Here is a 26,645-nt window from a genome sequence, read left to right on the forward strand (position 1 = left end):
ATGTCTGAGGACGTGGAAACGGATCTGCTTCTACTTTGTCTATCAAAGCACTTTTTAACCCCTTGCTATTAAAGGTATTATCTAAATAAAGTTATTAATATTGTTTCCAAACTGTTTTATTACCTTATCAGCCAGAATAGCGAGCGTCCTCTCCAGTCCGCTGGCCGATCGGTCTTTGGCGGCTCGTGAAAGCCTCTCGGCGTAGTAGCTGACCTGAGTCTTGAGCGTGTTGATGTGGGCGATGATCTCTTTGGCTCGGACGATGTCCTGCGGGATGTAGACGATGGACTGCGAGCTGGACAGGGCACTGCTGCGGGAAACAAAGACACGTTGGTATCCGAGCTGACGGCACTCTCTTAAATTTACATATTTATTGTGAAAAGAGTTAGCTAGCAAATTTTGAATCGCTTCCTTAACTGACAGTTGGAAAACATTATTAGTCAATGATCAATTAATTGTTAACAGGATGAGGTTTTCCCAACTGTGATACAGCTACTTCAGAGTAAGGGTATTTGACACTACTTGGTCATTGAACTTCTGTCCCTGATGACTTCAGCTCCTTTTTAAACAAGTGAGCTCTGGTCAGACTCCATTAACTGCCACAGAAATCCATGTCATCGTGCCCCCTTACTAGCAAAAGCCCGACAACGCTCTCTGCTTATGAGGCAGAACTTCCTGTAGACAATCTCCTCGGGTTGCTACAGGATCACACAGTAAAGGTACAAAATGCAGAAGACATGCTAATGATGTTAATGTTAATCACAACACGTGACATTCGCAGCAAAAGCGGCTTGTTAGATTAGCAACTTAGCCGTTCGCGTGCTGTCCTAGTTGTCTCTGGTTTAGGTCTGTGAACCTCTTAACTGCCACAGAGGTTTTTGCCACGGTGTTCATTGCCACCTATACCCCCACAATGCTCTCTGCTTGCCAACATGAACTGCTCGGAGTCTGAGTGAATGCTTCCAGGGTTTGCTACAGAGGTAAACAGGAAACAAATGAAGTACAGTGAACATGCTAATAGATCTACTTTTAACCATGATGCATGACGTTCTTTTAGTATTTGCTATCCAACCAGAATCCATTATCCGTAACAGAAGTCTTTGTCATGGTGCGCCTTCACCAGCTAAACCCCAACAATGCATCAGATCATCAACTGTGACCGCCTCTTTTGGTTGCTTCAGTATTAAACAGCAAGAGGCTCCACCTGATGGAACAAGCAGGTACTACAGCTAATCTAAAAGGTATTTTCTGATATGCCTTTTCCTCGTCGTCTTCCTCATTGGTTAATATGGTTTTAATTGACCAATAATCATGAACATCCTCATTGTGTCTCAAAGGAACTGTTTCAAAAACGAAGGGACGAATGCTCTTTCCTTTATATGTTAAGCTTTGCTAATTTTACAGACATTTACACACATAAATAGTGTTTGCATGCACATGCCTTTCTTGACAGTCCTAATCAGTAGCCGTGTTTTCATATAATTTTCAAGCAAATTTGAAGTGAAGTTTGGACACATCGTAAAAATAACACAAGGAAAAAGTGAGCTAGGCTTGCTTCCATCAACTGCTTTGCTTTCAAATGCAAATAAATTTTCAAATTTAGCTAATAAACGAGACTGCATTGTGTCAGATGGGGTCACTGTAAGCTACATAGCACAAGTTGGGAAAACTGGAATCTAAACTTTGAAGAAAAAGTATAAATAAACAAAACTTTTTCCATCGACGACAGAAAAATGGAGCAAAGCCTTCAGGAATTTTTGTAAGTTTGAAAAGTTGTGATGATTTATTCATGACTGCTGGTATCGGAAGTGTTTGATGCTGTCCAAAGACGAAGACATTGGAAGAAAACAGCAAATCAGTCGTGAGTTAAATGTTTGCTCAGTAAGAACTTATTCAATGAAGGTGTCCCCATCTCTCATTAAAGTCTGCGAGTGTAAAAAATTTTTTGCAGGAATGTTTTAAAAAAATTTTTACCTGAAAATAAGCATAAAACTACATGATGTAAACACGGCTAGTGGTTCAGGAAAGACAACATGAAACTGACTTGGATAAACACTGAGGACTGTGGATGATACCTTTCACTTTACATATTCAGTCAAGAAATTAGGAAATTTATTGACGTTTTATTGCCAGCATTAGTTTTCCAGGTGAAGATACATGCTTTAACAAGATTAAAGCACAGACTGAACTCACAAAATGAGCAGTATTTTGACAAACTGTGTTATAAAATGTGTACTTTGTTTAAAACAACATACATTCGACTCACTTTCAAACCGTTCTTACTATTAACATAAGTTTTGTGATCTTGTGTTTGCAAATCACACTAAAACTTCCCACCAGCTCATCTGCAACCCAAAAACTATTTGTTTAAAATTTAAAGCACAGTGACAGTAGCTTTTTGTGGTGATTCAAGGCAAACAGAATGAAAACAAGCAAAGCAGTGCAATGACTCACCATTCCTCCTCATATACGCTGATCGAGAAAGTAACAAAAACAAAATTAAGACGGAAGCCACAGAACTGAACCGCAGAATAAATGCAGAAATTGAAGAAACAATGCAGTCATTTTATGTCAAAATCAAAGCATTCGAACCATCTGAACCAACAAAATCAAATAATGAATGAAGCAAAAAACCAAATTCAAGACCAGAGCAGAGATCACTGAGGAGATAAACATGCTATTACACTTTTTTCATTTTGCTGTTTCACGGTTAGATTTGAACTTACTGTTTCTTTGCCTCCTCAAATTTCTGGATGAGCTTCCTCAGTCCACTGTTTTTGAAGCCCTGACAGTGAGCAGCCGGAGCGCCGATTGTCACCACATCGTAGGTGTGCTCTGGAGAATCAATTCAAGAGATGTTTGGAATGAAAAACTAGTGAGTTTGTGCAGAAAAATTGCGACTAAATTACATGCTGGCGACTTACCGAAGCCCAGCTCGTCCTGCACCCTCATCCTCTGGACGTGGAGGTTGGTCGGCATGAACTCCAGCTTCCTTTCCGCCTTCAGGTTGCTGGCTTTGAATGACGGACCTGAGCAGAGAGCAACAGTCTTTATTTTAACCTTCACGTGACATTTTTCTTCACCGATGAAATGAAATCAGCAAGTTCAATATCTTTCCAAGTGCCCACAAGTTTTCCCAAAAATGGAAAAACAGAGAATCATGGCTCTAGGTGCAACAGATATTTTTACTACTTGCATTTTTCAACCTCTACAAACTTCTGCACATCAGCTGTAGAAGGATGTTTCACCAAGCTGAATGTATCGTCCAACTGTTATACTGTTTTTGAGCCATGTTGCATCTATTTTATTGACTCAGTATCTTCTATTTTCCTATTTTTTACCCTCCATTATTGAGCTTGCCATCACAGGACGATGAGATGAGGCACTAGACGGCGCTCATCCTGAACCTCAGTCAAAATTCAAAGACTGCAAATGCTCATCTTCAGAAGAACATTGGTCATTTCCAAGCCACACCAAATGACTGAACCAAAAACACCATTGGAAAAAAGCCGAAGCACAGAATCATACCTTCAGGAGTCTAGTGGAGACAGATTCAGGGCTGTTTTGGCAGCAAAAGGGGGATCACAATATTAGGCAGGTGGTCTTAATATTACATCTGATCAGTGTATGTCAGTGATGCTATTTATATGAACTGTTTTTCATCACCAAATGGCTTCTTTTTACTTTAATATGGAAATAAGAGGGAAGAAATCGTCAACACCAGAGAAAAACCTCTGAAGTACAGCTGTTAGTTTTAGTCTACAATTAATTTGGTTCATTAAAGGACATATTGAATGAGGTAACTATCCCACTTTGCCATGAAAGAATCTTTTCTGTAATTTTTTGTCTGAAAAGCCAACTTATGTTGATTATACTGACATTGATTGAATGTTGTAAAGAAACAAAATGAGAAAACTTCCACAGAGGGTGGAGACCTTTATAGACATTATATCTGTGGTCAAAGGTGTTTTGTTGCATGATTGAGACCTTTGAGTCTGGTTGTAACCACACTGTAAAAAATACATCCAATAAAACAATAGCTGTAAAAATCAGGCAGCAAAGGTGCCAGAAAAAAAATACAAGAAAAATTAGTTATGTGGAAAAATTGTGAAATAAAATATCAGTAAAATATCTAAACAGGGGAAACCAGTAGAGTCACAGTAAATTGTTGATAAAATATTACAGTTAAGCCTGTTAAAAAACATCAATGTTTTACAGTAACAGGTGTTTTTACAACGTGACAGGTGACCACAGACAGCTGACTGGGTCTAACTGGTTTATATCGACTCACTTCCCTGAAAGCTGCTGCTCAGATGAGAAAATGGCTCAGAAAGGAGCTCAACTTTCTTCAGAGAATATTTCTTGTTCCATCTGTCTGGATCCACTGAAGGATCCGGTGACTCTTTCCTGTGGACACAGCTACTGCATGGTCTGTATTAAAGCCCACTGGGATGGAGAGGACCAGAGCAGAATCTACAGCTGCCCTCAGTGCAGGAAGACCTTCACACCGAGGCCTAACCTGGAGAAAAACGTCCTGTTGGCAGAGTTAGTGGAGCAGCTGAAGAAGACCGGACTCCAAGCTGCTGCTGCTGATCACTGCTATGCTGGAGCTGAAGATGTGTCCTGTGATTTCTGCACTGGGAGGAAGATGAAGGCTGTCAAGTCCTGTTTAGTCTGTCTGGCCTCCTACTGTAGGAATCACCTTCAGCCTCACTATGAGTCTCCAGCGTTTAAGAAGCACCATCTGGTGGAACCCTCCAAGAACCTCCAGGAGAACATCTGCTCTCTTCATGACAAGGCGATGGAGATTTTCTGTCGTACTGATCAAGAGTTGATCTGTTATCTCTGCTCTGTGGATGATCATAAAGGTCACGACACGGTTTCAGCTGCAGCAGAAAGGAAGCAGAAGCAGAAGAAACTCCAGAGGAGTCGACTAAACATCCAGCAGAGAATCCAGAGCAGAGAAGAAGATGTGAAGCTGCTCCAACAGCAGGTGAAGAACATCAACGTCTCTGCTGACAAAACAGTGGAGGACAATGAGAAAATGTTCACAGAGACGATCCAACTCATCCAGAAAAGAAGCCGAGATGTGGAGCAGCAGATCAGATCCATGCAGGAGACTGAAGTGAGTCGAGTCAAAGATCTTCAGGAGAAGCTGAAGCAGGAGATCACTGATCTGAAGAGGAAAGATGCTGAGCTGAAGCAGATCTTAGATACACGAGATAACAGCCAGTTTCTCCTCAACTACCCCTCAGAGTCAGAAGTCGGTGTGTCCACACACCCATCCAGCATCAACACCAGCATTCAAGAGGACTTTAAGGACATGACAGCAGCTGTGAAAAAGCTCAGAGATCATCTACAGGACGTTCTGAGGGGCACTTGCACAAACACCTCACCGACAGTCCCTCAACCAGATGTTCTTCTGCCACAGCCAGAACCAGAACCAAAGACCAGATCTGAACTCTTACAATATTTACGACAAATCACTCTGGATCCAAACACAGCACACAAATGTCTGTTATTATCTGAAGGAAACAGCAAAGTAACATTAACATATCAACGTCAGTATTATCCTGATCATCCGAACACATTCATCGACTGTTATCAGGTCCTGAGCAGAGAGAGTCTGACTGGACGTTGTTACTGGGAGGTGGAGTGGAGAGGAGGATTCATAGCAGCAGTTTCATACAAGAATATCAGCAGAAGTGGGAGCCTGAATGACTGTGGCTTTGGGTACAATGACAAATCTTGGTCTGTCCAATGTGACACCCACGGTTATTCATTTCACTACAACAGCCATAGAACTCGTCTCTCAGGTCCTCCTTCCTCCAGAGTTGGAGTTTATCTGGATCACAGTGCAGGTATTCTGTCTTTCTACAGCGTCTCTGAAACCGTGACTCTCCTCCACAGAGTCCAGACCACATTCAGTCAGCCGCTACATGCTGGAGTTCGACTTTACACTCGTGGCTCCACTGTAAAGTTCATTAAACTCACATAGGCTGAAGTCCTTTAAAGAACAACTGGTTAAAATGTTTTACATTCCAGCTGATTTGGTCTCCATCATTGTAAACTGTAAAACATGAACAGTCTTTAGCTGTAATTATTTGAACCATTTATTGTTATTTCACAGACTTTCCCTGTTTTGATAAATCAAAGATAAAATGGAGTAACAGACAAAGAACAGGCCAAAATTGAAAGTAATGTCTACATGAATAATTTGTGTTTATACAAATGTTAATGTGTTCTTTTACAACATCTGACCATAAAATCACACTATTTTTATTGTGCATAAATCTTTTAGGTATTTGCTGTTATTTTAAAGACAAATGATTGTATCTTAATGATTGAAAAAATGGTTAATAAGTTTATTATTTTTGTTATTTTCATTTATATATTTTATTGCTTTTCTACGTCGAAACTGCATTTTCTCATGTTGGTATTATCTGGAAGAAGAAGAAAAAGGTTTGCTCTTATCTTATATTTCTGCTCTGTGGAAACAGCCTGAATTTTATGGAGTGACTGCTGGTCACAGCTGAGTCACTGACGGCTTCACGGCTGTGGTGAGGAGTGCTGAATTTATCGTTTTGTTTTGTTTTTTAAGAATTAAGCTGGAGCAAATCGTTTATTTTTGTCAAATTCGCAAATGACACATGTAGAATAACTTGATTTTGATGAAAAGTCTCGATTTTTAGCTAAAATTTGGTGAATTTTCACGACTGGCCCACAAGTCAAACACAATACATGTAGAAAAGGCCCCAGAGTTACACATGTTACGTTGAAATTGCCTTCGATTTTCTTTCTGTTCATTTAGTGTCCACGTGAGACATGTATGAGGAGTGATGTCATGTAGTAATGCACAGCGTGATAGCTTAATGGGTGATTGATAAGTCAAGAGTTGGCAGAGAAATTTGGTTGGTTGTGCATGAATGAAAGAGAGAGTATTTTCTAAGGAATATGTGTGATGTTTCGGCTGATTAATGTTGTTGTCATGTTTCTATTCTTCATTGAGGGGATACTTCCATTTACTCCATGTGCTTATTATATTATTGAGCCAACATTGTGGCAATAGCATGTTTATTAAGTGTTATGTGGAGCTGCGCAGCAAGTTAATACATGTTATGTGAAGCTCATTCTGATATGTTTATTCTTTGGCTCAAACTATTACTACACTGTACCTTTGTCAAGTCAGGAATGTCATGAGTCTGAAGTTATGAGTGTTAAGCTGCTGCTGCTCTGTGCATGTATAGCGTAACTTCCGGTTTTCAGAATAAGAGTGTGTCCATGTTCATTTAGCAAGAGTGTGTCATTATGAAACATAAGACTGGACGTTCTATGTTAAGTTCAAAGTAGCGGCAATAAGAGTATTTGATGGTGTTTAAGGAAAAGCTCATGATTGTAGAGCATTTGATTGCATTTCTGTTTGTAATATTTGTCTTACTGGAGGACGATTATGTATTTAGATTTCAGTTATTAAGATATGCTTATCATTTCCTTTTCACATAAAAAGCCATAACCACAGCTGCAAGTAAATAATCAACCAAGTCTCTGCTTCGTTTATTCTCATACTCTGGAGAAACTGGTGATAATTATTGGCTTGAATTTGGTTAATTTTCACAACTGAACCGTATGTCACACACAATACTTTTAAGGAACATTTGGAAGTTGAAAATGTTATGATTTTTTCTGATTTTACAGTTTCTGCCTCTGATAAATGGGGTAAATTTGGCAATTTTTTGAAACAATAACTTGACTTTAAATCCTCCATTGGGTTTAAGGTTCAAAGAGTTAAATAAACTTTTGTTTAAATTTGGTGAATTTTACCAACTGAACAATATGCCACACGTGATGCATTCAAATAACATCTTAAAGCTGAAAAAGTGGTGACTTTTTTTATTTTACAGCTCCTGGCTCTGATAAATGGGCTAAATGTAGTGAATTTTTAATATATAACATGTCTTTTAAGACCTTCAAACCTGTGTGGACACTAACCTCTGTAGTCGTTGAGGTCAGACAGCGTTTCCTGGTATGCGAGTATTATGGTCTGGTACTGAGAGACGATCTGTCGCCGCAGATTCTCCCAGCAGGGCGATAACTCTCCCAGCTCCTCCAGCTCACAAACCCTGGAGACGAAGAAGGAAAATAGGAGTTAGACTGGGAATATGTGTCGTTATTACTGCAAAACTGTGTTGTAAATTACTAACAATTAAAGCTGAGACGATTATCGGCATTAGCAAGCAAAAAAGTCAAACACTGTGATGTTTTAAAACTGTTTTATGTTTCTTTCGTCACTTTGTTGATTTATTGTTCTTTGTTTTTCTCTGTTTCCGTAACTTCATCATGACTTTCCATGGTAAAGAGGTTTTAATCCTGGTGAAATAAAGGTTAAATAAATGAAATAAAAGACAGAATTACGTGCAATTTTTTCCCAGACACTATTGGCTCAGACAAAGTGCTGCTAAATCCAGTTTCACTTACAGATGACGAGGTTTTTTAGAGCAGACAAAGGACTCCCTTTATTGTCATTGTACAGTGAACAATGAAATTAAGCAGAAATCTTGTTTGTATTTAAAGTACAGCAAGAAATATGCAAACCTAAAATATAACAGCTTATTCTTATAAGAAGCTAATTTGGTGAATTTATAAGTATAAAGACAGTAACTGATGTTGTATTTGTAGATACTGCTGAACACATACACAAAAATATAAAGTAAAGCAGAGCAAAAATGACACACAATGTGCACCTCTGTGTAAACATGTGGGTTCAGTGAATAAATACAAGGTGCATAAGGTAGCAGGTGTATTTCCAGATTGTATACATGTAACAGGGAGTAGCCCGGTTTAATTCTGCTGCATCAGGAGTCTCTCGGCTCCATGCTAAATGTGTGTTTGTACCTGGCGGCGTCCTCCTCCAGCAGCAGTTTGACGAACTGTCTGGGAATGTTCAGCGACAGGACGCTCTCGGCCATCTGCTCCAGAACCCGGAGGTGGTTCCCGTCGGTGGTGGGGAAGCGGTACATCCTGGACATGGTGCCGCCAAACACTGGAGGACAATTCAGTTAGCTCAGATTAGACGATCTTCTCTGACGGTGTAAATGTCGTTATTCCTTTACAAACAGTTATTTCTGGATCGCTAACGTCCCCCTGATGGAAACAGAAACCCCCCACTGAGCTGTGACAATCAATATTTCTTATATTAAAAAATGTAGAGACGTGTGGGCAAGAAACACAGAGGAGAAGAATGCAAGAGTGCAGAAGGTTTTACTAAAAGTTGCATTAATGAGTGTATTAGTTTGTTCTTTGACTGAAAAAGATTTGTTTTCAGGACCAATGCTGCTGCTTTCCTTTTGTTTCCCTCCTGCTGACCTGATAACCTGCTTTCCTGGAGGTGTTTCATCCACATGAACCAGTTTTTGTTGTCCTCTGACAGGATAATTAACAGAGCTGATTCATTTATCAGCTGAGGACAAAATAATTCAAATAAACCAGCAGCGTACAGATATGTTTCCACTTTGACAGTTGGATGGAACAAATCAGCATAAACTGAAACTTACTCAACTAAAAACTCCATAATGGTTCAATTTTAATTCATTACTAAGCTTCAGTGTTGGACTTTTAGTAGAAATAATCCAAAGCTGAGGCTGCACAATTAATTGAATATTAAAAAAAATAAAATCACTAAAATAATACTATTTATCAGGGCAATAAACTATAAAAGCGGAGAAAATCATTGTTTTCATCAGCTTGCTTCAAGCTAAATCAACTAAATCTCAGCTTAAAATAGCGTTATTTCATCCAAATCTTCTTATTCTACATGTCTCGCTTGAAAATTTGCCAACATTAAACCGTTTACATGAACCACATTCTGTAAAAAACTAAAATTTCTGCACTCTTCTGTGCAGTCATGAAGCCATTTGAGTCTGGCCAACAGTGACTTTAAGCAACATGGTTGAGCAGAAATTGTTCTGAAAAAGTGACGATTTCAGTGTGAATAAAGCTGTTTCCCACCTGAGCGCAGCAGCGTGTCTTTGCATAGCGACGCGTACTTTATTCGGACTCCCATCGACTCGGTCAGACTCTCGTCGACCGGCAGCACCGTCTGCAGGACAAAGAGGATCCAGAAATCTGAATTCACTCTGCAGCTGTTACACTGCACTGTAATTTAATTACAAACCCTCATAAAACTCAAAATCTAAATCAGCAGCAAATATGCCACAGTGAAGTTAAGTGCAGGTAACTGAAACCGCACACAGCGAATTCAGAGAGTTTTGATGTAAGTACAGCGATATGAAACTGGAAACTGCTGGAAATCTGCCTCACCACCAGAATAACATGTCTCATGTTCTATTAAGGCCACACATCTGGAACCACAGGCCTTGAATCAACTTATTCTACTTGTTAGGGTTTAACTTGGGAAGAAAACTTAAAGCTGCAGTGAGTATTTTTGCTCAGTAAGTAAACACACACATACAGTTAATCCCAAAATTATTAATCTGAATTTAAAATGTTGATTTTTAGTGTATTTTTGTTTGATAAAACAGGTTTGTACTTCCTGGAAATAAATTAAACAACAGACTGACTAGAAACTGACCAGAGAACTACTGCATCATCAGTTTCATTTTATTTTAGACCACATTTGGACTGGTTTTGGACCAGTTTAAGACTGGTTTCACACTTGGTTTAATACCTGAATCAGACTAATTTTGGAATGTTTTTAGATCAGGATCAAATTTGTTTTTTGACCTGTTTTAAAGTGGTTTTGGACTTTGATCTAGACCACATTTGCTCATTATTTTGTACAGCAACTCAGTCAGCTCAGGTTGTTTTAAAGACGCTGTATAAACGCGTTTTGGGATGATTTACCAGCTCATAAAAGCAGAAATACTGGACACAGAGGACTTTATTTACACCGTAAACCTTCACAGTGCTTCCAAATACAAATCAATGAATAAGATAAAGTTGAAGAATTAGGCAAACTTAAAGTTACTGTCCTTAAAGGAGCAGCACAAGTCGCTCTGTAACCAGGTTTTGTACCAGCATGGAGTCTGAACCAGAATTCCTACCCGTCCGTTGATGCTGTCTGGCAGACGTCCGACCGACATCCTCTGATCTGCTCTGTCCTCCATCTGCCAGGCTGCGATGGTGATGTTTCCCACCCGCTGGTTCTCTGCCGATCTGTGCATCCAAACAAATGACCACATTAAACGTCTAATCTATGAAAAATCTGCCCCTCACAGTGTCTGGGGTTACTTGCAGTTTTTGGATTTTTATCCATACCTAAACTGTCACTATCATCGAATGCATCAAAACCAAAAAAACAGCATCAGACATAACTTCTTTATTCATTACTGAAGTATAAAGACAGAAGCGAGTGTTACCGCAGTTCCAGCTGTAATCTGTGGCTCTTCTCGTGCAGCAGCTCCTTGACAGGGAAAAGTGCTGAACCCAACATGTACATCTGCAGACAGAAAGACCGTTAACATCCACGCGTGTCTAAACACAAGCTGGGTTTTGAAAGAAAAGAGGTCTAAAAGGGAAGGTCGTACTGTGCCCTGCGATCGGTCCTTCACGTCGTACACGGCGAGCTTCACCTGCGTCTGATGGTTGATGTTGGACTCCTGGAAGAAGGCGATGCTGCTGAGGAAGATGGGATTACTGGTTCCCTGTGGAGAGACGCAGCGACACCAAGAGTCAGCCATTAAAAAAATAAAGAAAAAGCCTGGAATCATTTTCCACATGCTATCAATATTGGGGGAAAAAATCATGGCTTCACATACTGCAGATATTTTATATTTTATATTTTTAACAGATGTTTAACCCTCCTGTTGTCCTCATTTACAGGCACCAAAAAATATTGTTTCCTTTTCTGAAAAAAATCCAAAAATTCAGCAAAAAAATCCCCAAATTTCTGAAAATTTGCAAAAAACCTTCAGGAAGAAAATTCCAATAATTCCTTAAAAGTAAAAATTTTTGTAATTATTTTCAAAAAATAAAAGTAAAAATCTTCCCAAAAAAATCCTAAAAATATCTAAAGTGATTACATATATATCAGTAAAACTTCTAATGTTCTCTTAAGAACATTCACATAAAAATCAATCCAAATCCAGTGAATTTTGCTGGATTTTGGTTGATTTTTTTATGTGAATGCTCTTAAGAAACATTTTTAACATTTCCTTTTTTTCACCAAAAAATGTTCAAAGATTTCCCAAAAATGTTGAAAATGTGGACATCAGAGGTTTCACTGTGAAAAAAAATAATATATATATATATATATATTTTTTTTTTTTCCCGCATTTTCAAACTTTTTAACGGGTCGATTTGACCTGCAGGACGACATGAGGGTTAAAGCAGAAAAATGCTGAACAGACTCATTCTATTAATCCAAGTTGCTGAAAGGTTTGTGTGTAATTTCTGCTGGAAAACGACTTCCAGCTTTAAACCCCTCTGTTTGTGCTGCTTTTTAAAAAGTGTCTTTTGTAGGAAACACACATTTCTGGCACTGTTCTCACATTCTGCAATGTAAATTTTGCAAAATAAACATAAAAACAGTGATGTTCATGCAAGAAAAATCCATATTTTTGTTGACTCATTCTTCACTCGAGGGCGAAACGCATCTCCATAAATGCGATTTGAAGAGACCTCAAACTAGAAAAGTGGTTTCAGGGGTCAGATTTGGACTTAATCTGGTGAAAACTTTTCCAAACGCTTGTGGCTGCAGCTGAATTTCTTTCTTTCTCCGTCGTCCTCCAGCTCCTGATCGAAGAGCGTGGGCGACGCCTCTGCAGGTCGCTCTGTGGTCACTAAGTCACACCTACTTCTGAGCATTAAAAACCTGGAATAAAGCCACATTATGGAAGCTGGAGGAGCTCTGGTGTGGATTCAGGACAGAAGATGGACTAGCTGGTGTGAGGACTCTGACCTCGATGACTTCGGTCTGGGCGTGTTTGGTCCAGAAGGCCTGTGGCGGCGTCGTGCAGCTCACTGCCACGAAGCTGTTTGGTTTCCTATCCAAAGCCGGAGTCACCAGATCTGCGCACGCTGGGCGAGAAAACACGTTTACAGTCAGTAGAAAGCAAGACTTTTACAGACTTTCACAAACTGTGAAGCAAGTAAGGAGTCAGAGGATGACAATATTCCAGTTTAAGAGTCTTCTTTTACCATTTTTAACTATAATCAAACATCATTTTTGCTGCTAATAACACATTTCATTTGATTTTCCTTCATTAAAAATCATAATTTTTCACTGAAAGAGTATGTTTTGGTGCAACTTTTGCTTTCTTAAAGTTGCTACGCTGTCACTAAAAGGCGGTAAATGATGAATTGGTCCATAAATTACCGACAAATGAACCCTGAGTTTGAAAAGCATGTTTCGGTTTGTGTGTATCTTAAAAATCACCAAATTTATGCTACCTATTTGAGTGAGAACTTGTCAAAATAAAAGCAATCATCAGATTTAAAAAAAATTTCTAGTGGGTTTTTGAACTTGTTATATGTGACTTTTGGTTTTGTCAGAAAAAAAACAAACAAATCTAAGCGTTCAAACCTGAATCAAAATCACTTTATTCCGCATGTATCATTTAAAAAGTGCTTGTACTCATAGGATTCTGTAAAAACTAAAGGTTTAGGACTTTATGTTGCAGTGAAAAATGAGCCCACAGTGAGTAAAAATGTGACAGAAGCAAAAGAAAAACAACAACAAACTGCTTGGGGTTCAGAGGGATAACTAAAGTTGACGTGTGACTCACCGACGCTGAATTCCAGCACAGGTTCATCCGGGTCCTGACTATTTCCTGGAAAAGCATCAAGAACTCATCGTAATATTTGGCTCAAACAACATTTGTAGATATTTCTGTGTGACGGTTGCATCAGTTAATGGAGGAAATATTGCTGCTTTTCTTGGAACTGTATCAGTTTACCAGAATTTGTTTGGGTTTTGGACTGATTTAGCCTCCAGAAGACGTCTTCTTGGACATTTTTTACCAAATAATTAAACATTTTGAAGCAAAAAAATACCAAAAACCTTCTAGTTTAAGATTCAAAAATGCCAATTTGCTTCTTTGTATATCAGTGCAGGTGCAATTTCTTAGGAGACGTATGAAAATATAATTTATCCTTATTTTTACCCTTAATAAGTTGTCAAATTGGACATTTTTCACCAAAAAAAAGCATATTAAAGCAAACAATAGAAAGATTCAAAATAGCTGCTTTTCTTGGACTGTTATTAGCTCTACTAAATTCTGGGAGGTTTTGGGACTCATTTAGCCCAGCAAAGACGTCACCTTGGACATTTTTCACCAAATAATTAATCATTGTCAAGTAACACATGCCAAAAATCAATTAAAAATTGCTGCTTGTCTTGGAATTGTATTAGCTTATCAGAAACTGTTTGGGGTTTTGGACTGATTTAGCCTTGTAAACATGTCATAAATAATTAATCATTTTGGAGCAAAAAATCTATTCAAAATTGCTGCTTTTCTTGGATTTTTATTATTTTACCAGAATTGGTTTGGGTTTTTGGATGGATTTAGCCGAACAAAGACTTTTTGACCAAATAACTAATCAGTTAATTGAGGAAATATTCAATCTGACATGGTCTTTCCTGTACCTTTGTTCTTCTAAAGTGTATGAAAACATAATTAAATCTAAATACATACATTTTTAAAAACATTTTCTGGTTTACTTTTTCCGTCCGCTCACCTGCCAGAGCCAGGCCGATCAACTCGCTGGACAGCTCGAAGGTGTTAGCGCGGTAAACCGACCACGGCCGCTGTGTCCGCGAGCCTCGCTCTCTGCCGCCCGCCATGTCGGTCGGGTCCGGCGTGAACACACAGCGTCACACACACAGACACACACTCCCATGTGACGCTTCCACAGCTGCTGCAGGCCACGCTTCACCTCACTGGGTGGAAACAGACACAAACAGGAGAAGCATGATTATTATTCAGCATTTATTAAACCGACAGTGGGCTGCTAATTATACCAATAACACCTCAGGGGTTTACAGGCATCACATCTTGTTATTTTTAATTCTATAGTTATAAGTTGGTAAATGCAAAAGGATGCAGACTGTTATAGTTCTGTTGTGTCCTGTCATGCTCGAAAGTTCAAGACAAATGAGAAAAATGTGAACCGCATAACATGCGTGGTTGCATGAATCTCAATGAATCTGATGCTAATGTTCCTCTGAAAGCAGCGTGGGGGGAAAGGAAAGCATGTGGAGAACAGAAACAGGGAACAAAACACAGAAAGTAAAACAAAGATCGAAACAAACTGCAACTTTCAAGGTCGGGGAATCAAATCTTTGCTCGTGTTTGCCGCCCACACAGCTCACAGCTCATATGACGGTTTAATACGCATTTCTATCTTCACATTCTAATTCTGTGTTCAAAATCTGCTTTAAAGCCCCGTTCAGACTCCTCAGTTAATGCAACGGCTTCTGAACATGTCGGTAAAAGCTGCAGTTATAGACAGCAACAATTCATTTCCAACGCAAGTCTGAACTGCATTTATTTTATTAGTTTAACTTTAGCCGTATAAAGTTGTCACCTTGGGTGTTTTCACCAAATAATTCATTACTGTCAAGCATAAACTAAGCATAATTATTAATTTTCAACATCAAATTCTAGTCTCAGATTCAAAAATGTTGTTTTTCTAGGTTGTATATTGGAGTAGCTGAATTTGTTTATAGTTTTGGACTAAAATACAGACTGAATGTTGGTGCAGGCTGCAGCATATTAACCTAAATAAGGAAATTAATGTAAAAATGTTTGTAGAAATGCAGACTGATACTACATTTTTGACCTCCCTGCTGTTTCACTGCCGTCTCTCTGGAAAACAGTGGAAAAAGAGACGAGGAGATTGGCTCGAAGAAATCCAGCTGCTCGCTAGAAGGAGCAGGAGGGCAAACATATATCCATGTCTGGTGTATAAATACATCTAAAAAGAGAGAACACGTGTCTGTTAGCATCATCTGTCGGCCTCCTGAGCCTCAGCACGTGGGTTTTATTTGTGTAGACGTGAAAAAAAACATACATGAACAGCAGTGCACAGTGTTTATCCCACTCACAAACTTACAAATGTACATTTATGTGTCCTTTAAAGCTCCCTAAAGGATCCACATATGACTCGTTTCTGTTTTACATCCTCTTCCACATCTTTCTGTTCAACTTTTGTGAAAACGACAACAACTTTTACCTCTTTTTTCATCCCTAAATCTGCACCTGACTCCTTTGGGATCAATCCCCTGAAGGTTTCCTCCTGATGTGGACGAGCAGCTTCGAGTCTCCTGCCTTCCTTCCTTTTCTGCCCCATTTTGGTAAAAGAGCAATTAGCCTATTTGCAGCAGAGCTGGAAACGCAAGGGAGGCTATCTGGCTCAGATGGAGAAGCACCGTGGTCCACTTTAACGCCACACAGATGGAGATCTCTGCGGTGGATTTGGGTTAAATCGTGCTCTATTTATGATTTTAAAAAAATCAATATTCAAGTTCAGGTTCTTGTAGATGTTCTTACTGTGTTTCCATGTAAATGATGTTTTGCCGTTTAAAAAAAGGACTCTAACTGATCATTTTACGTTAAATACTCCCACCGTGTGTTCTCATTTCATCTGTGGGTCTGGGTTAACGCTTGCTGTCCTACTTCTTGACGTTTGTGGTCCAACAGTGCCGGCGTCCCACTTTGGTCAGAAACAGGTGCCCTACATCAGGAGCGTTACCTGCCGGAGAATCCATCTGATTTACATCCACATTTGAATTTAGTTTGACTGGAAACAGGATGCTGTTCTACATCTTCCTCTGGGCCAACATTTCTAGTTTCCTTTCTACTGACAGCTAAACATCCAAAGTCTCCAGAACACTGAAGATATCTACAACTAATGAAACCTGCTGAATATTTGATTGATTAATTGTTTATTAATATGTCAGGAAAAGGTTAAAAATGTCAATCAGTGTTTCCTAAAGATGGCAAATGTCTTGTTTTGTCCAAATATTTTCAGTTTGTTGTCACAAAGGAGGAAAAGGAAAAAATATATATTCACATGCAAGAAATTTGACTTTTACTTCTCAAAAATTCACTCAAACTGATTAATTGGGGAAAAAAATGCAGTTTGCAATTTTACAAATATTTGCTGTTAAGTGTAGAAAATTGGACTTTACAGACTATTATTTTACAGATTTTCCCCATTTTTTTTAACATTATGGACAATATTTGGTAAAATCACAGAAAATGTATTTAATTTACATTTTGACCTTAAAACAAATTACGTTAGAACACTTAGAATTTGTGATTCTACACTGTTAGACTTTAAAATAACATTATCTTTTGCATTTAAAACAGCAAAAAAAATCCTTGTTTTACAGATATTTGCTGTTATTTTAATTTTTTAAACAGTATTACACCATTTTTTTTGAATGTATCTTTTGTGGTTGCCTTTTCATGACTTCAAAAATTTTATTTTATTTTTTTACAGTCTCGTATGTTGAAAAAATTATTATCCCACTGTTTTATTTGTCTCGTTTTTTCCTCATATACTCTAATCGAATTTGGTAAAAACTTAAACCATCAGTGACTCAGTCATGTGGAAAAAATTTGGATATTTTCGGCTGAACTGCAGGCTGTGTTTTCATGTCCACAGCGCAATGGAAATTTACTGAAATGTAAGAAATATAATATCCATAATAAGTTAAGTCTCCATTTTTGTCATATTAAGTAACGCCTCTTGACCTGAATATTGATTAAGTGTCTTCTCTCTGCAGGAAGCTTCGCGTTGTTCCTGCGGTTCTTCATTATTAATGCGACAACATGCGGTCTGACAGCAGGACGAGGAGATAAAACGCGAGCACATGTCGTCTTCTGTGATTAGATGGAAGTGAACTCAGTCAGCATGTTGGCGCACAGCTTTCCTCACACAAACACAGCGACATGTCAACACAAAAGAGCTGCGAGGAAAGCCACAGATGGGACATTTACAGGGTTTAAGCAGGATTAAGAATTTCTCCAAACTGTCAGATAGTGTCAGACTGCTTCTCTTATTTCTACAAAACTTTCTGAAACTGATGATCTGACATTCGCACGTTTTCTTTGAATTGCTGCACTGCAAAAATGACATTTCTCAACAGCTGTTAACTGCAATTTCTTCAACTCTTTGCTGTTATTTTGCAGATTTTTCCTTGTTCTGTGAAATTACAGAGAATACAAAAAGAAATCACAGAAAAATTTACACATTTACCACAAAAATAGTCAGAACTGTAAATAATGTCAAAAAATTGGTGGTTTCATAAACAGTAATTTGCTCTAATCACATTTTTTGTGAACCACTTACGTGTGAAATGTGGGAAAGTACTACGAATAGATCCACTTATTCTATTTCAATTAAACATTACCCCCTAGAAAACGATTTGCAGTGATCAGACGATGTAAAAAAAATAAATAAATAGAGAAATAAATTAAATCTGTCTCAGAAAATAGTAGTAACAACAACAACAAATTAAGTTACTTAATTGTTAAATAAAAACAATCCAGACTCAGACGGTGGGTCTTGCCTTAAAAATACCATCACAATCAAATACTAGCATGCTAACATGCTAACATGCTAACATAAAATGACCGTCACCACCGAGCATGTTAGCATTGAGAGGCCCAACACAGCTGCAGACTTCTGTCCCAAACACGAGACAAACTGAAAATGTTTTCCAAGTAAAAAACATCCTGTCAATATTAGTTTTTTATGAGGATTTCTACTTTCTACAGACTAAAAACACCCGAGCAAATAAACTCAAAGAGATTATCAACCCAGTAGGCCCAGTAAATGTGTGTCTAAGTAGGAATGTTTCTGACAAACGTGAATAAATTCAAGGAAATTATCAACTCGATGCATCTCTGCTCTTTGTTTCCAAACCTACAAGAAACTTTCCAGCCTCTCGTCCAATTGAAGTCACTTTTTCCACTGTCTAGGCCAAAAAACACCACGGAGGGCTCAAGATGTGCACCAGCTTCCAAGTCCTTCTTATCAAAAATGAGTGCTGAGGCTTTTTACGGAGATCCGATGCTGATTTGAGTTTCTTTTCACTTCCCAGAAACGATAAAACGCTCTTTTTGTTAGACAACAGAGGAGGAAGTGTAACCTGTGGAGTTTCAATCTGTCATCTCTGCTGTCTACAACCTGTAACTCATGACAGCGACAGTTTAGTAACGACGCCGGCTGGAGAATTCAGCAAACTGAAAATATGTCGAGCAGCAAACCCTGAACCTGTGTGAGGGGGAAAAGCAGCCATATAAGGGAGCTCCAGATTTAGCTGCAGGGCCGGTCGGTGTTTATATGCGTGTAGGTTGGTGAGTCACATGAACTCTAAAAGCTGAAGTAAATCCAGGCCACAGCTCCTGACACATAAAACCCCCATCCAGCGCTCACACTGGGGATTTAGGTTTATTAGGCCGATAAAGATCCTTCACAGAGAGCCTCTGACGTGCTTTTATTGTGAAACAGCGAAACAAAAGTCACTCACAAAGTTTTAACTTTGTACGTACACTGAAAAAAATAAAGCTTTTTGGTCAATTTACTGTTATTTTTACTGATTTTCTTTTTAAAAAATTTGTCAAATTACATACAACACCGAATAAAATCACAGGAAAAAATGTATGTATTTGCACATTAACAGAAAAAAAGTTAAAAATGTTGTATTACAAAGTTATGAATAAATTAATTTTTAACTGTAACTAAACCAGAAAACAATTACAATTATTATTTGTAAGAAAAGATATGTAATTATAAAATTGTTGATTTATTTTTACCTGTTACTTGACAGTTTTACCCTGTAATAAAAAAGTCTTAATATTAATAATTATACAGGTTTGCCTTAAAAAATAGCAAATAATATCAACAGTTTACACATAAGCAATTAAATAATGTCCACGTAAGAAATCTGTATTTTTGATTTTTTTTTATTTCACAAAGATTGTATGTAAATAAACAATCTAAAAATAAAAAAATGTTAAAAACATCATTATTTTGACATATTGTTGCCAGTATCTGAAAGGGAAAATGCCTGTATATTAAGAAATATATTCTAATATATACTAAATAATTATTTACAATTTTTACTTTACGTTGAATTAGAGATAATGCTTCATAAAATTACAGAAAAAAGCAATAATTGGCACATATACTGTAAAAAAATCGAATCAAGAATCCGTCTCTTTACAGCATTTGACTTTTTTTTTTTTTTTTTTGACTATTAAATTACGACTTTTCTAATGTGTTGAAATCTGGTGCAAAAAAATAATAAATAAATAATGATAAATAATAAATAAATAATGATAAAGAATTTTACAGACAAAACACTGAAAAAAGGTATTAATTTACGTGTCAACCTAAAAAAATCTCACATGAGAACAGCTGGTTGATTTTCAGTGATTTTGGAGGATTTTCTGGACAGATTTTCAATCGACTAGATGAGAAATTTTAGTTGATGTTTATTTTAACAGAACAAGTAGCTACTGAGAGCTCACCAGAAAATAATTCATGATTTGTGAAGCCGGTCTCTACGCTGTTTACGTTGGCCTTGCATTGGACTGTCTGCGTATTTATTTACGAGGCTGAAGCTTCTGTTTTTAGCTTCGTCCTCGGGCAGAAAAGACAGATTTGGAGGCTGAGAGTCCAGTTGACCAAACATGGTGAAACCTCATCCTGCAGCTTCTTCTCTGCCAGCAGCCTTTTCACACACCGAACACACACCGACACACTTGAATGTGAAAACGTGTCCGCTCGCATTCATCAGACCGACGACACTTTCTGCTAAATTTGGTTCTTCCTTGACACTTTTCAAACGGCACCCAGCAGCAGAAGGAAAACTCCCAAATAAAACAAACATGGACCAAAACAGATGTAAACAAATGAAGGAAAAACATGAGGAATTCTGAATTAATGCTGCGGCTGTTAATATCGTCGCATCAGACTGAATGTTAGAATCACTACAGTGGTCATGTCTGACTGTAAACAGGAATGAAGCTGTGCTTGACCTAAACAACATAATACAGATTTAAATATTGTACATGCGCCTCATAACTGGGATACTGGTGTGTATTAAACCCAATCAAAGTTCCTCTGCTGAGCTCTGGACAAATCTGATCTTTCTGCCCTTTACGTTCCCTTCAAGCTGAGAGGAACCACGACTGTCAAAATGTTTCATCTTCATTGTCATCTGACTGGTTTAACGTGTATAATGCTACAAAATGGAGAAATCTGTCTACAACACAGTCGGTGCTGGATTACAGTCAATAAAAAGATCAGACTTGTTTTCAGAAGTAGGGCAGCATCTTAGTCACACAGGAGAAAATACAGATAATTAATACTCATATTATCAAACCGCTGCAATAGAAAAAACACTCCTGTTTACGTTGGGTTTACAGTGTCTGCCTGAAAGATATTTAGATTATGATAAAATAACTGCACATGAAGAATGAGAATCAGTGACATTTTGGATTAATTTATCAAATATTCTCCCAGATAAAATCAACCCACTTTCAACTGAATTGAAACTGGAGGCTGAACAAGAATATTTCAGGAACTATTACAAATGAAAGCCTGTTATTTTCAAATTATATTTAAATCAAACATCTTTAAATTTCAATTTTAACGTGTGAAAAACCTTATTTGCGGTTTGTTTGATTATCTCGGAAGATATTTAACATATCCAGCTAAACTTCTATAAACATCTTTATAATTATTGATATTTTATGCTACGAAAGTGTAAAGAAAATATAGCTGAGCAGAAACTGGAATTAAAATTTGATGATTTGAGGTCTAATATATGAGGTGCAGGTCTAAATTTGAGGGTGTCTGTTTGTGTCGCCTCTGAGGATTTCATGTTTACTCACAGTTTACTGAAAAGAGTCGGGGAGGATGATTCTCCACAAAAGGCAGCAGAAGTTCACAATCTGAAAAAGCAGGAAATAGTAACGGTCAGCTCAGGATTTACTGAATCTGTGTTCTACTAGCTGCAGTGCAAAAACAAGCAAGAATAATGTTACTGGTTGAATCTTCTCTGTGATCAGTTTTCTAATCTGTGTTCTGTTTGCTGCAATTTAAAATGGATTTTAGAGCAAAGACCACAGATTTATACTTTTTCTGCATCACCAACTGAATGTGCACCGGAAAAAAAATGTATAATTTTGCAATAATATTTTTCAACATTTTGAACTGTAATGTTTTGAAAACTCCACTGTTATTTAACAGACTTTTCCTCATTTTGATTAATTACAGATAAAATCTACTAAAATCTTTATTTATTTTTTTTGAGGACTGAAAAAAAATTGTTTTTTAAAAAATGTTGTTTTACATATTTTCCTGTTTTTGTGGAAATATCACAGTATTCCTACTCTGCTTTATTGAAAAATATTAATTTACAAACAAACCGTAAAAAACAGGAGAAAAGTGTAAATTATTTATATTTATACAAGTGCTATTTTGTTCTTTTGTAACCATTCTGCTTTTTTAAATTCAACAAAAAAAACATAATTATTTAACAGGTATTTGCTGTTATTTGAAAAAAAAATTAAAAAAATATATAAATTATTTTTTTATTTAAAAACTGTTATTTTACAGATTTTCCCTGTTTTGTGGAAATATCACAGTATTACTACTCTGCTTTATTAATAAAGATTAATTTACATACAAACCATAAAAAACAGGAGAAAACTGCAAATTATTTATATTTATACAGTGCTATTTTGCTTTTATAACCATTCTGGGTTTTTTTAAATTCAACAAAAAAACATAATTATTTAACAGATATTTGCTGTTATTTGAAAAAAATTAAATATATATATATAAATTATTTTTTTTAATTTAAAAACTGTTATTTTACAGATTTTCCCTGTTTTGTGGAAATATCACAGTATTACTACTCTGTTTAATTAAAAAAATATTACTTTACATGTAAATTGTAAAAAAAAAACAGGACAAAACTATGAATAATCTGTAATGTTACTGTAACAAGTCAATAAATCTCTAAATTAAAGATGACTCATGACTGGCTTGTTTCTGTCGGTTCGTCCACATAATTCCTGATAATAAACATCTCTGTCACTTAAAGGACACATCTAAAAAAACAACACATTGGGCCTCGTGTTGAGCCAAAAACAGAGGTGTCTGCTGTCTCTGCACCCTCTGGGATCCACATTAGAATAAAGCATGAATAATTTCTTTAGAGGGACGCAGCAGCTGTAGGCCTTTCACATGAAAATGAGCATCGCCCACAGCCACAAACACACCGACTGAGCGAGTTTCTCCCCCTCACTCTCGGCTTCGTCACTCTCAACACACCACCCGCTTTTCTCAGTTTATTCCAGCTAAAGTCTGCAAAAACCACAACCTCTGCAAGACCCTCGTGACGCAGATATCTCTGGAGAAACTCACTGGCTTCCTACAGACCAAGCTGAAATGTTTGGGACAATGCAATTAGCAAATCCTAAAGGCTGTGGTTTATGATGCAGGTGAAGCAGCATGTCTGATGCAGGGTTTATTTATTTTATGTACTATTATTCCTTCATTTAACTTGACTGCACAATGAGGACTCTAATACTCTGATATCAGAATAGTTTACTCTTCATGAGTACCGACTGAATTTTACACAGTCAAAGCTTTTGTGGTCTTCTTGCTATCATTTAAAAATGTAATAAGTACATGTTAGAAGCATGTATTTGCTATACGTTACATTCTTGAGTTCTCATATTAGCTTTAAAATATAGAGCAGATGATATTTCACACACTGAATGTTTGACTAAAGTTTTACTTTAACCCTCCCAACCCCATAAACCTGCAAGTGAATGTGAAAGGCATGTTATCTTTTCTTTTTAATCACCAAAATTATACAATTTATGAGAGTAAGAAACTGTAAAAACAGAAATAATCATCATATTAATCAGTTTCCAGTAGTCCCTGTAATAATCATGTGTGTTTCATAAATCCCGTAGAAATTATTATCATTATTATACTCTTGTATATTGTGATGCTTTTTCTGTTATATTTGATTTTATCAAATCTTATGTCTTTATTTTACTGTATTTAATTTTATTTTATTTTATTTTATTTTACCTTGTTTTATTTTACCATCACTTAATGTCCTATTATTTTTTATTGTATTATCATTTTATTTTATTTTAATTTATTTCATCTTATTTGATTTTACCTTCACTTCATATCATATTACTATTATTAATGGTATTTTTATTTGATTTTATTTTTTTTATTTTACCTTGACTTCATACCCTAATATTCTCTGTTGTCTTATTGTTTACCCCTTTATTGAACATCCATGCTGCTGTAATAACTTAATTTCTTCTCAGGGATTAACAAAAGTCATTTAAAATCTTTATTCTCATGACTTAAAAATAACCATTTGCAAAAAGGAGATTTGGCTGAAAAGCACAAAATCATGCACTCTTCAGGATAATAATTTTTTACTAAAAGTTCTCTCAAAGTAAAACGTTTGCACCAATCAGATTCTGTAAAAAAAATTGTAAATTCTGCACTCCTTGATGCAACTGTAAAACCGTCAGTGACTCAGCTGTAAAAATGTAGAGTTAAATCTTGACAGTATTCTTCCAGCATTGCGGCAACACATGTCAACACTTGTTGTACATATAGATTAAAGGTTTTTACTATTTTTATTAAGTAAATAATCAAACAAATTCAACTTTCGCTTTCCTTTTTTAATGGTATTTTAGACATTTCCGAGTTCTCTCTCCTTCTTCATGGCTGTTCTGTTTCCACAGAGGTGCAGGACTTTATATTCCAGAGAAAAATGAGGCAGCAGTGAGTAAAAGTGTCACAAGAACAGTAAAAAAAAGCCCACCCAGAAACTGCTGCTTGGAGTTCAGAGGGTCAAATTATATCACAAATAATGTCCATAAAACTGAAACCACATCAGATGCAGCTGTTCACCAAACTGCCGCTGACAGCGAAGGAGGTTATAAAAGCACAGAAAAAAAAAAAAAAAACCCTCAGCGTGTTAAACTGCCAGCGGCTCAAGTTAGCATCACTTCCTTCTGCTGTTTCAGGAAGTGTCTTAAAACAGACAGCCTGGTCGACAGCAGCGACCTTCAACAAACTATTTCACACAACAACGACCAGAATCAAACACACTAAACACAACTACAGGCATTAAAATGGATCACCAACATGCTCTGTCTATCATAAATGGTGCAATTTAGGCGATTTTTTTCAAAAAAACAATCCTTCGATTATCGGTTTGGAAGTAAAATGAGTCAAGTTTGGGGGAAAAAGGTGAGTCAGTCGCCAAAAAACTAGAAAAGCCTGTGAGTCAAATCACCGGACAATGGATTTAGAAGCAATTATCTTCACAATTAAATGTTTTTTTCTCTCATATCATAACCTATTACATGTTTGTTTGAACATTCCCAACATTTTTTAAAGGAAATTTTGTATCGAATGCTCCATTTGCTGCTTTCTAGTGAATTTATGTGCACCAATTTGTTCATTTTCTTTATTTATGCGAAGGAAAACGTGCCTCGCTTCTTTCCTGTTTTACTGGGGCGACGTATTCAAGATATTGAGTCGGGGAATCGAACCAATAGTGTGTCAAAATAGATCATAATCTCTCTTTTTTCAACATTATGGACAGTGATTAAAAAGAAGTGAAGGAATACTGATCTGTTTTAGGCAGAGGGATAAAGTGAAAATATCCAAAGTAGCTGGCAAATTAAAAACTACAAGGCAAACGTCTCCAACAACCACAAAAAAACAAAGAAGCTTAAACTGCATAAACCTCTTGCTCGGTGCAGTTGGGGAGATTTGTGGCTGCTGAGTCAAAGCGAGCATGCAGAGAGTGACCGAAGGTGGGTGGATTTTAACACTTCGACTGAGCTGAGATGACACAAGCTTCTTCTGTGGTCAAACAGACGTAAGAAGGACAAAAGCAACAACTAGTCTGTTGCGTTTGAAGAGAAGACGCTGAAAGCAGAAGTGAGCTAGTTGGGTTCGCTTATAGTTTTACTTTGACGAAAAAATGCACCGATTCCAGCAACATGAAGGAAGTAATCCATGCTGACGACGAGCAAAAAGATTATTATCAGTTCACCAAGACTCTCAAAACACCCGTAAGATTCCTTTTTTATAAAATCAAGGACGTGGCGGCTTTAACCTTCATCCAATCCAAAGATCTTTATATCTGATGATGAAAATTTGGCTGCTGGGTGAATTTTAAATCCTTTTGTTTCTAAAAAAAATAAAACTAAAAACATGTTGTTGATGAAAACGGAGCAGCTATGCAGAGAATTCACCAATGAATCAGAAGACAAGGACCATGGATGTCAGATCATGAACGGTGATTATAGGCACTGTGGACTTTTAGCTAGTGAACGGTCTGCGGGAAAAAAGCTGAAGTGTGCAGACAAGCCCAAGACTTCAGACTAACATTTTCACTTATAATATTAGAAGTTAAACGCCTCCAAATAAACAGCTAGTTCCATTAACCAACGGGTCAAAAAGGGGAAACAAACAATGGAAATCCTGTAAATAGCGACTGAAACATGACGTTTCTGTTTGTTTCATCCAAAGGTTTGTACACAGGTGACTGGAAACCTGTTGTAAACAAAAACAGAGCATGTACAAACAACACAAGAATCTTCTGG

The 26,645-nt window shown here is 37.1% G+C and overlaps 2 protein-coding genes across 18 annotated transcripts in view; one reads left to right on the forward strand and one right to left on the reverse strand.

Annotated features, from left to right (window-relative positions):
* Positions 1–26,645, reverse strand: part of LOC110956415 (inositol polyphosphate-4-phosphatase type I A-like) — a 60,107-nt gene that overhangs the window by 27,532 nt on the left and 5,930 nt on the right. For 8 of the 17 annotated variants that reach the window (XM_051941822.1, XM_051941817.1, XM_051941821.1 and 5 more), the window contains 14 exons: positions 21,870–21,929; positions 14,695–14,896; positions 13,743–13,787; positions 12,917–13,035; positions 11,544–11,660; positions 11,376–11,455; positions 11,061–11,172; positions 10,006–10,096; positions 8,893–9,040; positions 7,990–8,120; positions 2,925–3,029; positions 2,727–2,835; positions 2,455–2,472; positions 124–310 (listed from right to left, as the gene is read on the reverse strand). In XM_051941822.1, the coding sequence (XP_051797782.1) occupies positions 124–310; positions 2,455–2,472; positions 2,727–2,835; positions 2,925–3,029; positions 7,990–8,120; positions 8,893–9,040; positions 10,006–10,096; positions 11,061–11,172; positions 11,376–11,455; positions 11,544–11,660; positions 12,917–13,035; positions 13,743–13,787; positions 14,695–14,800 (1,368 nt within the window). In that variant the 5' untranslated portion in view covers positions 14,801–14,896; positions 21,870–21,929. The remainder of the gene's footprint in view (positions 1–123; positions 311–2,454; positions 2,473–2,726; positions 2,836–2,924; positions 3,030–7,989; positions 8,121–8,892; positions 9,041–10,005; positions 10,097–11,060; positions 11,173–11,375; positions 11,456–11,543; positions 11,661–12,916; positions 13,036–13,742; positions 13,788–14,694; positions 14,897–21,869; positions 21,930–26,645) is intronic. The other 9 variants (XM_051941823.1, XM_051941819.1, XM_051941813.1 and 6 more) reach the window with 4 other exon arrangements.
* Positions 4,245–6,009, forward strand: LOC110956429 (tripartite motif-containing protein 16-like). The gene has a single exon (XM_051941831.1). It carries the CDS (start codon positions 4,322–4,324, stop codon positions 5,996–5,998), a length of 1,677 nt encoding a protein of 558 aa, XP_051797791.1. The 5' UTR covers positions 4,245–4,321; the 3' UTR covers positions 5,999–6,009.

Source organism: Acanthochromis polyacanthus, chromosome 22, assembly GCF_021347895.1.
Source record: "Acanthochromis polyacanthus isolate Apoly-LR-REF ecotype Palm Island chromosome 22, KAUST_Apoly_ChrSc, whole genome shotgun sequence".
NCBI lineage: Eukaryota > Metazoa > Chordata > Actinopteri > Pomacentridae > Acanthochromis > Acanthochromis polyacanthus.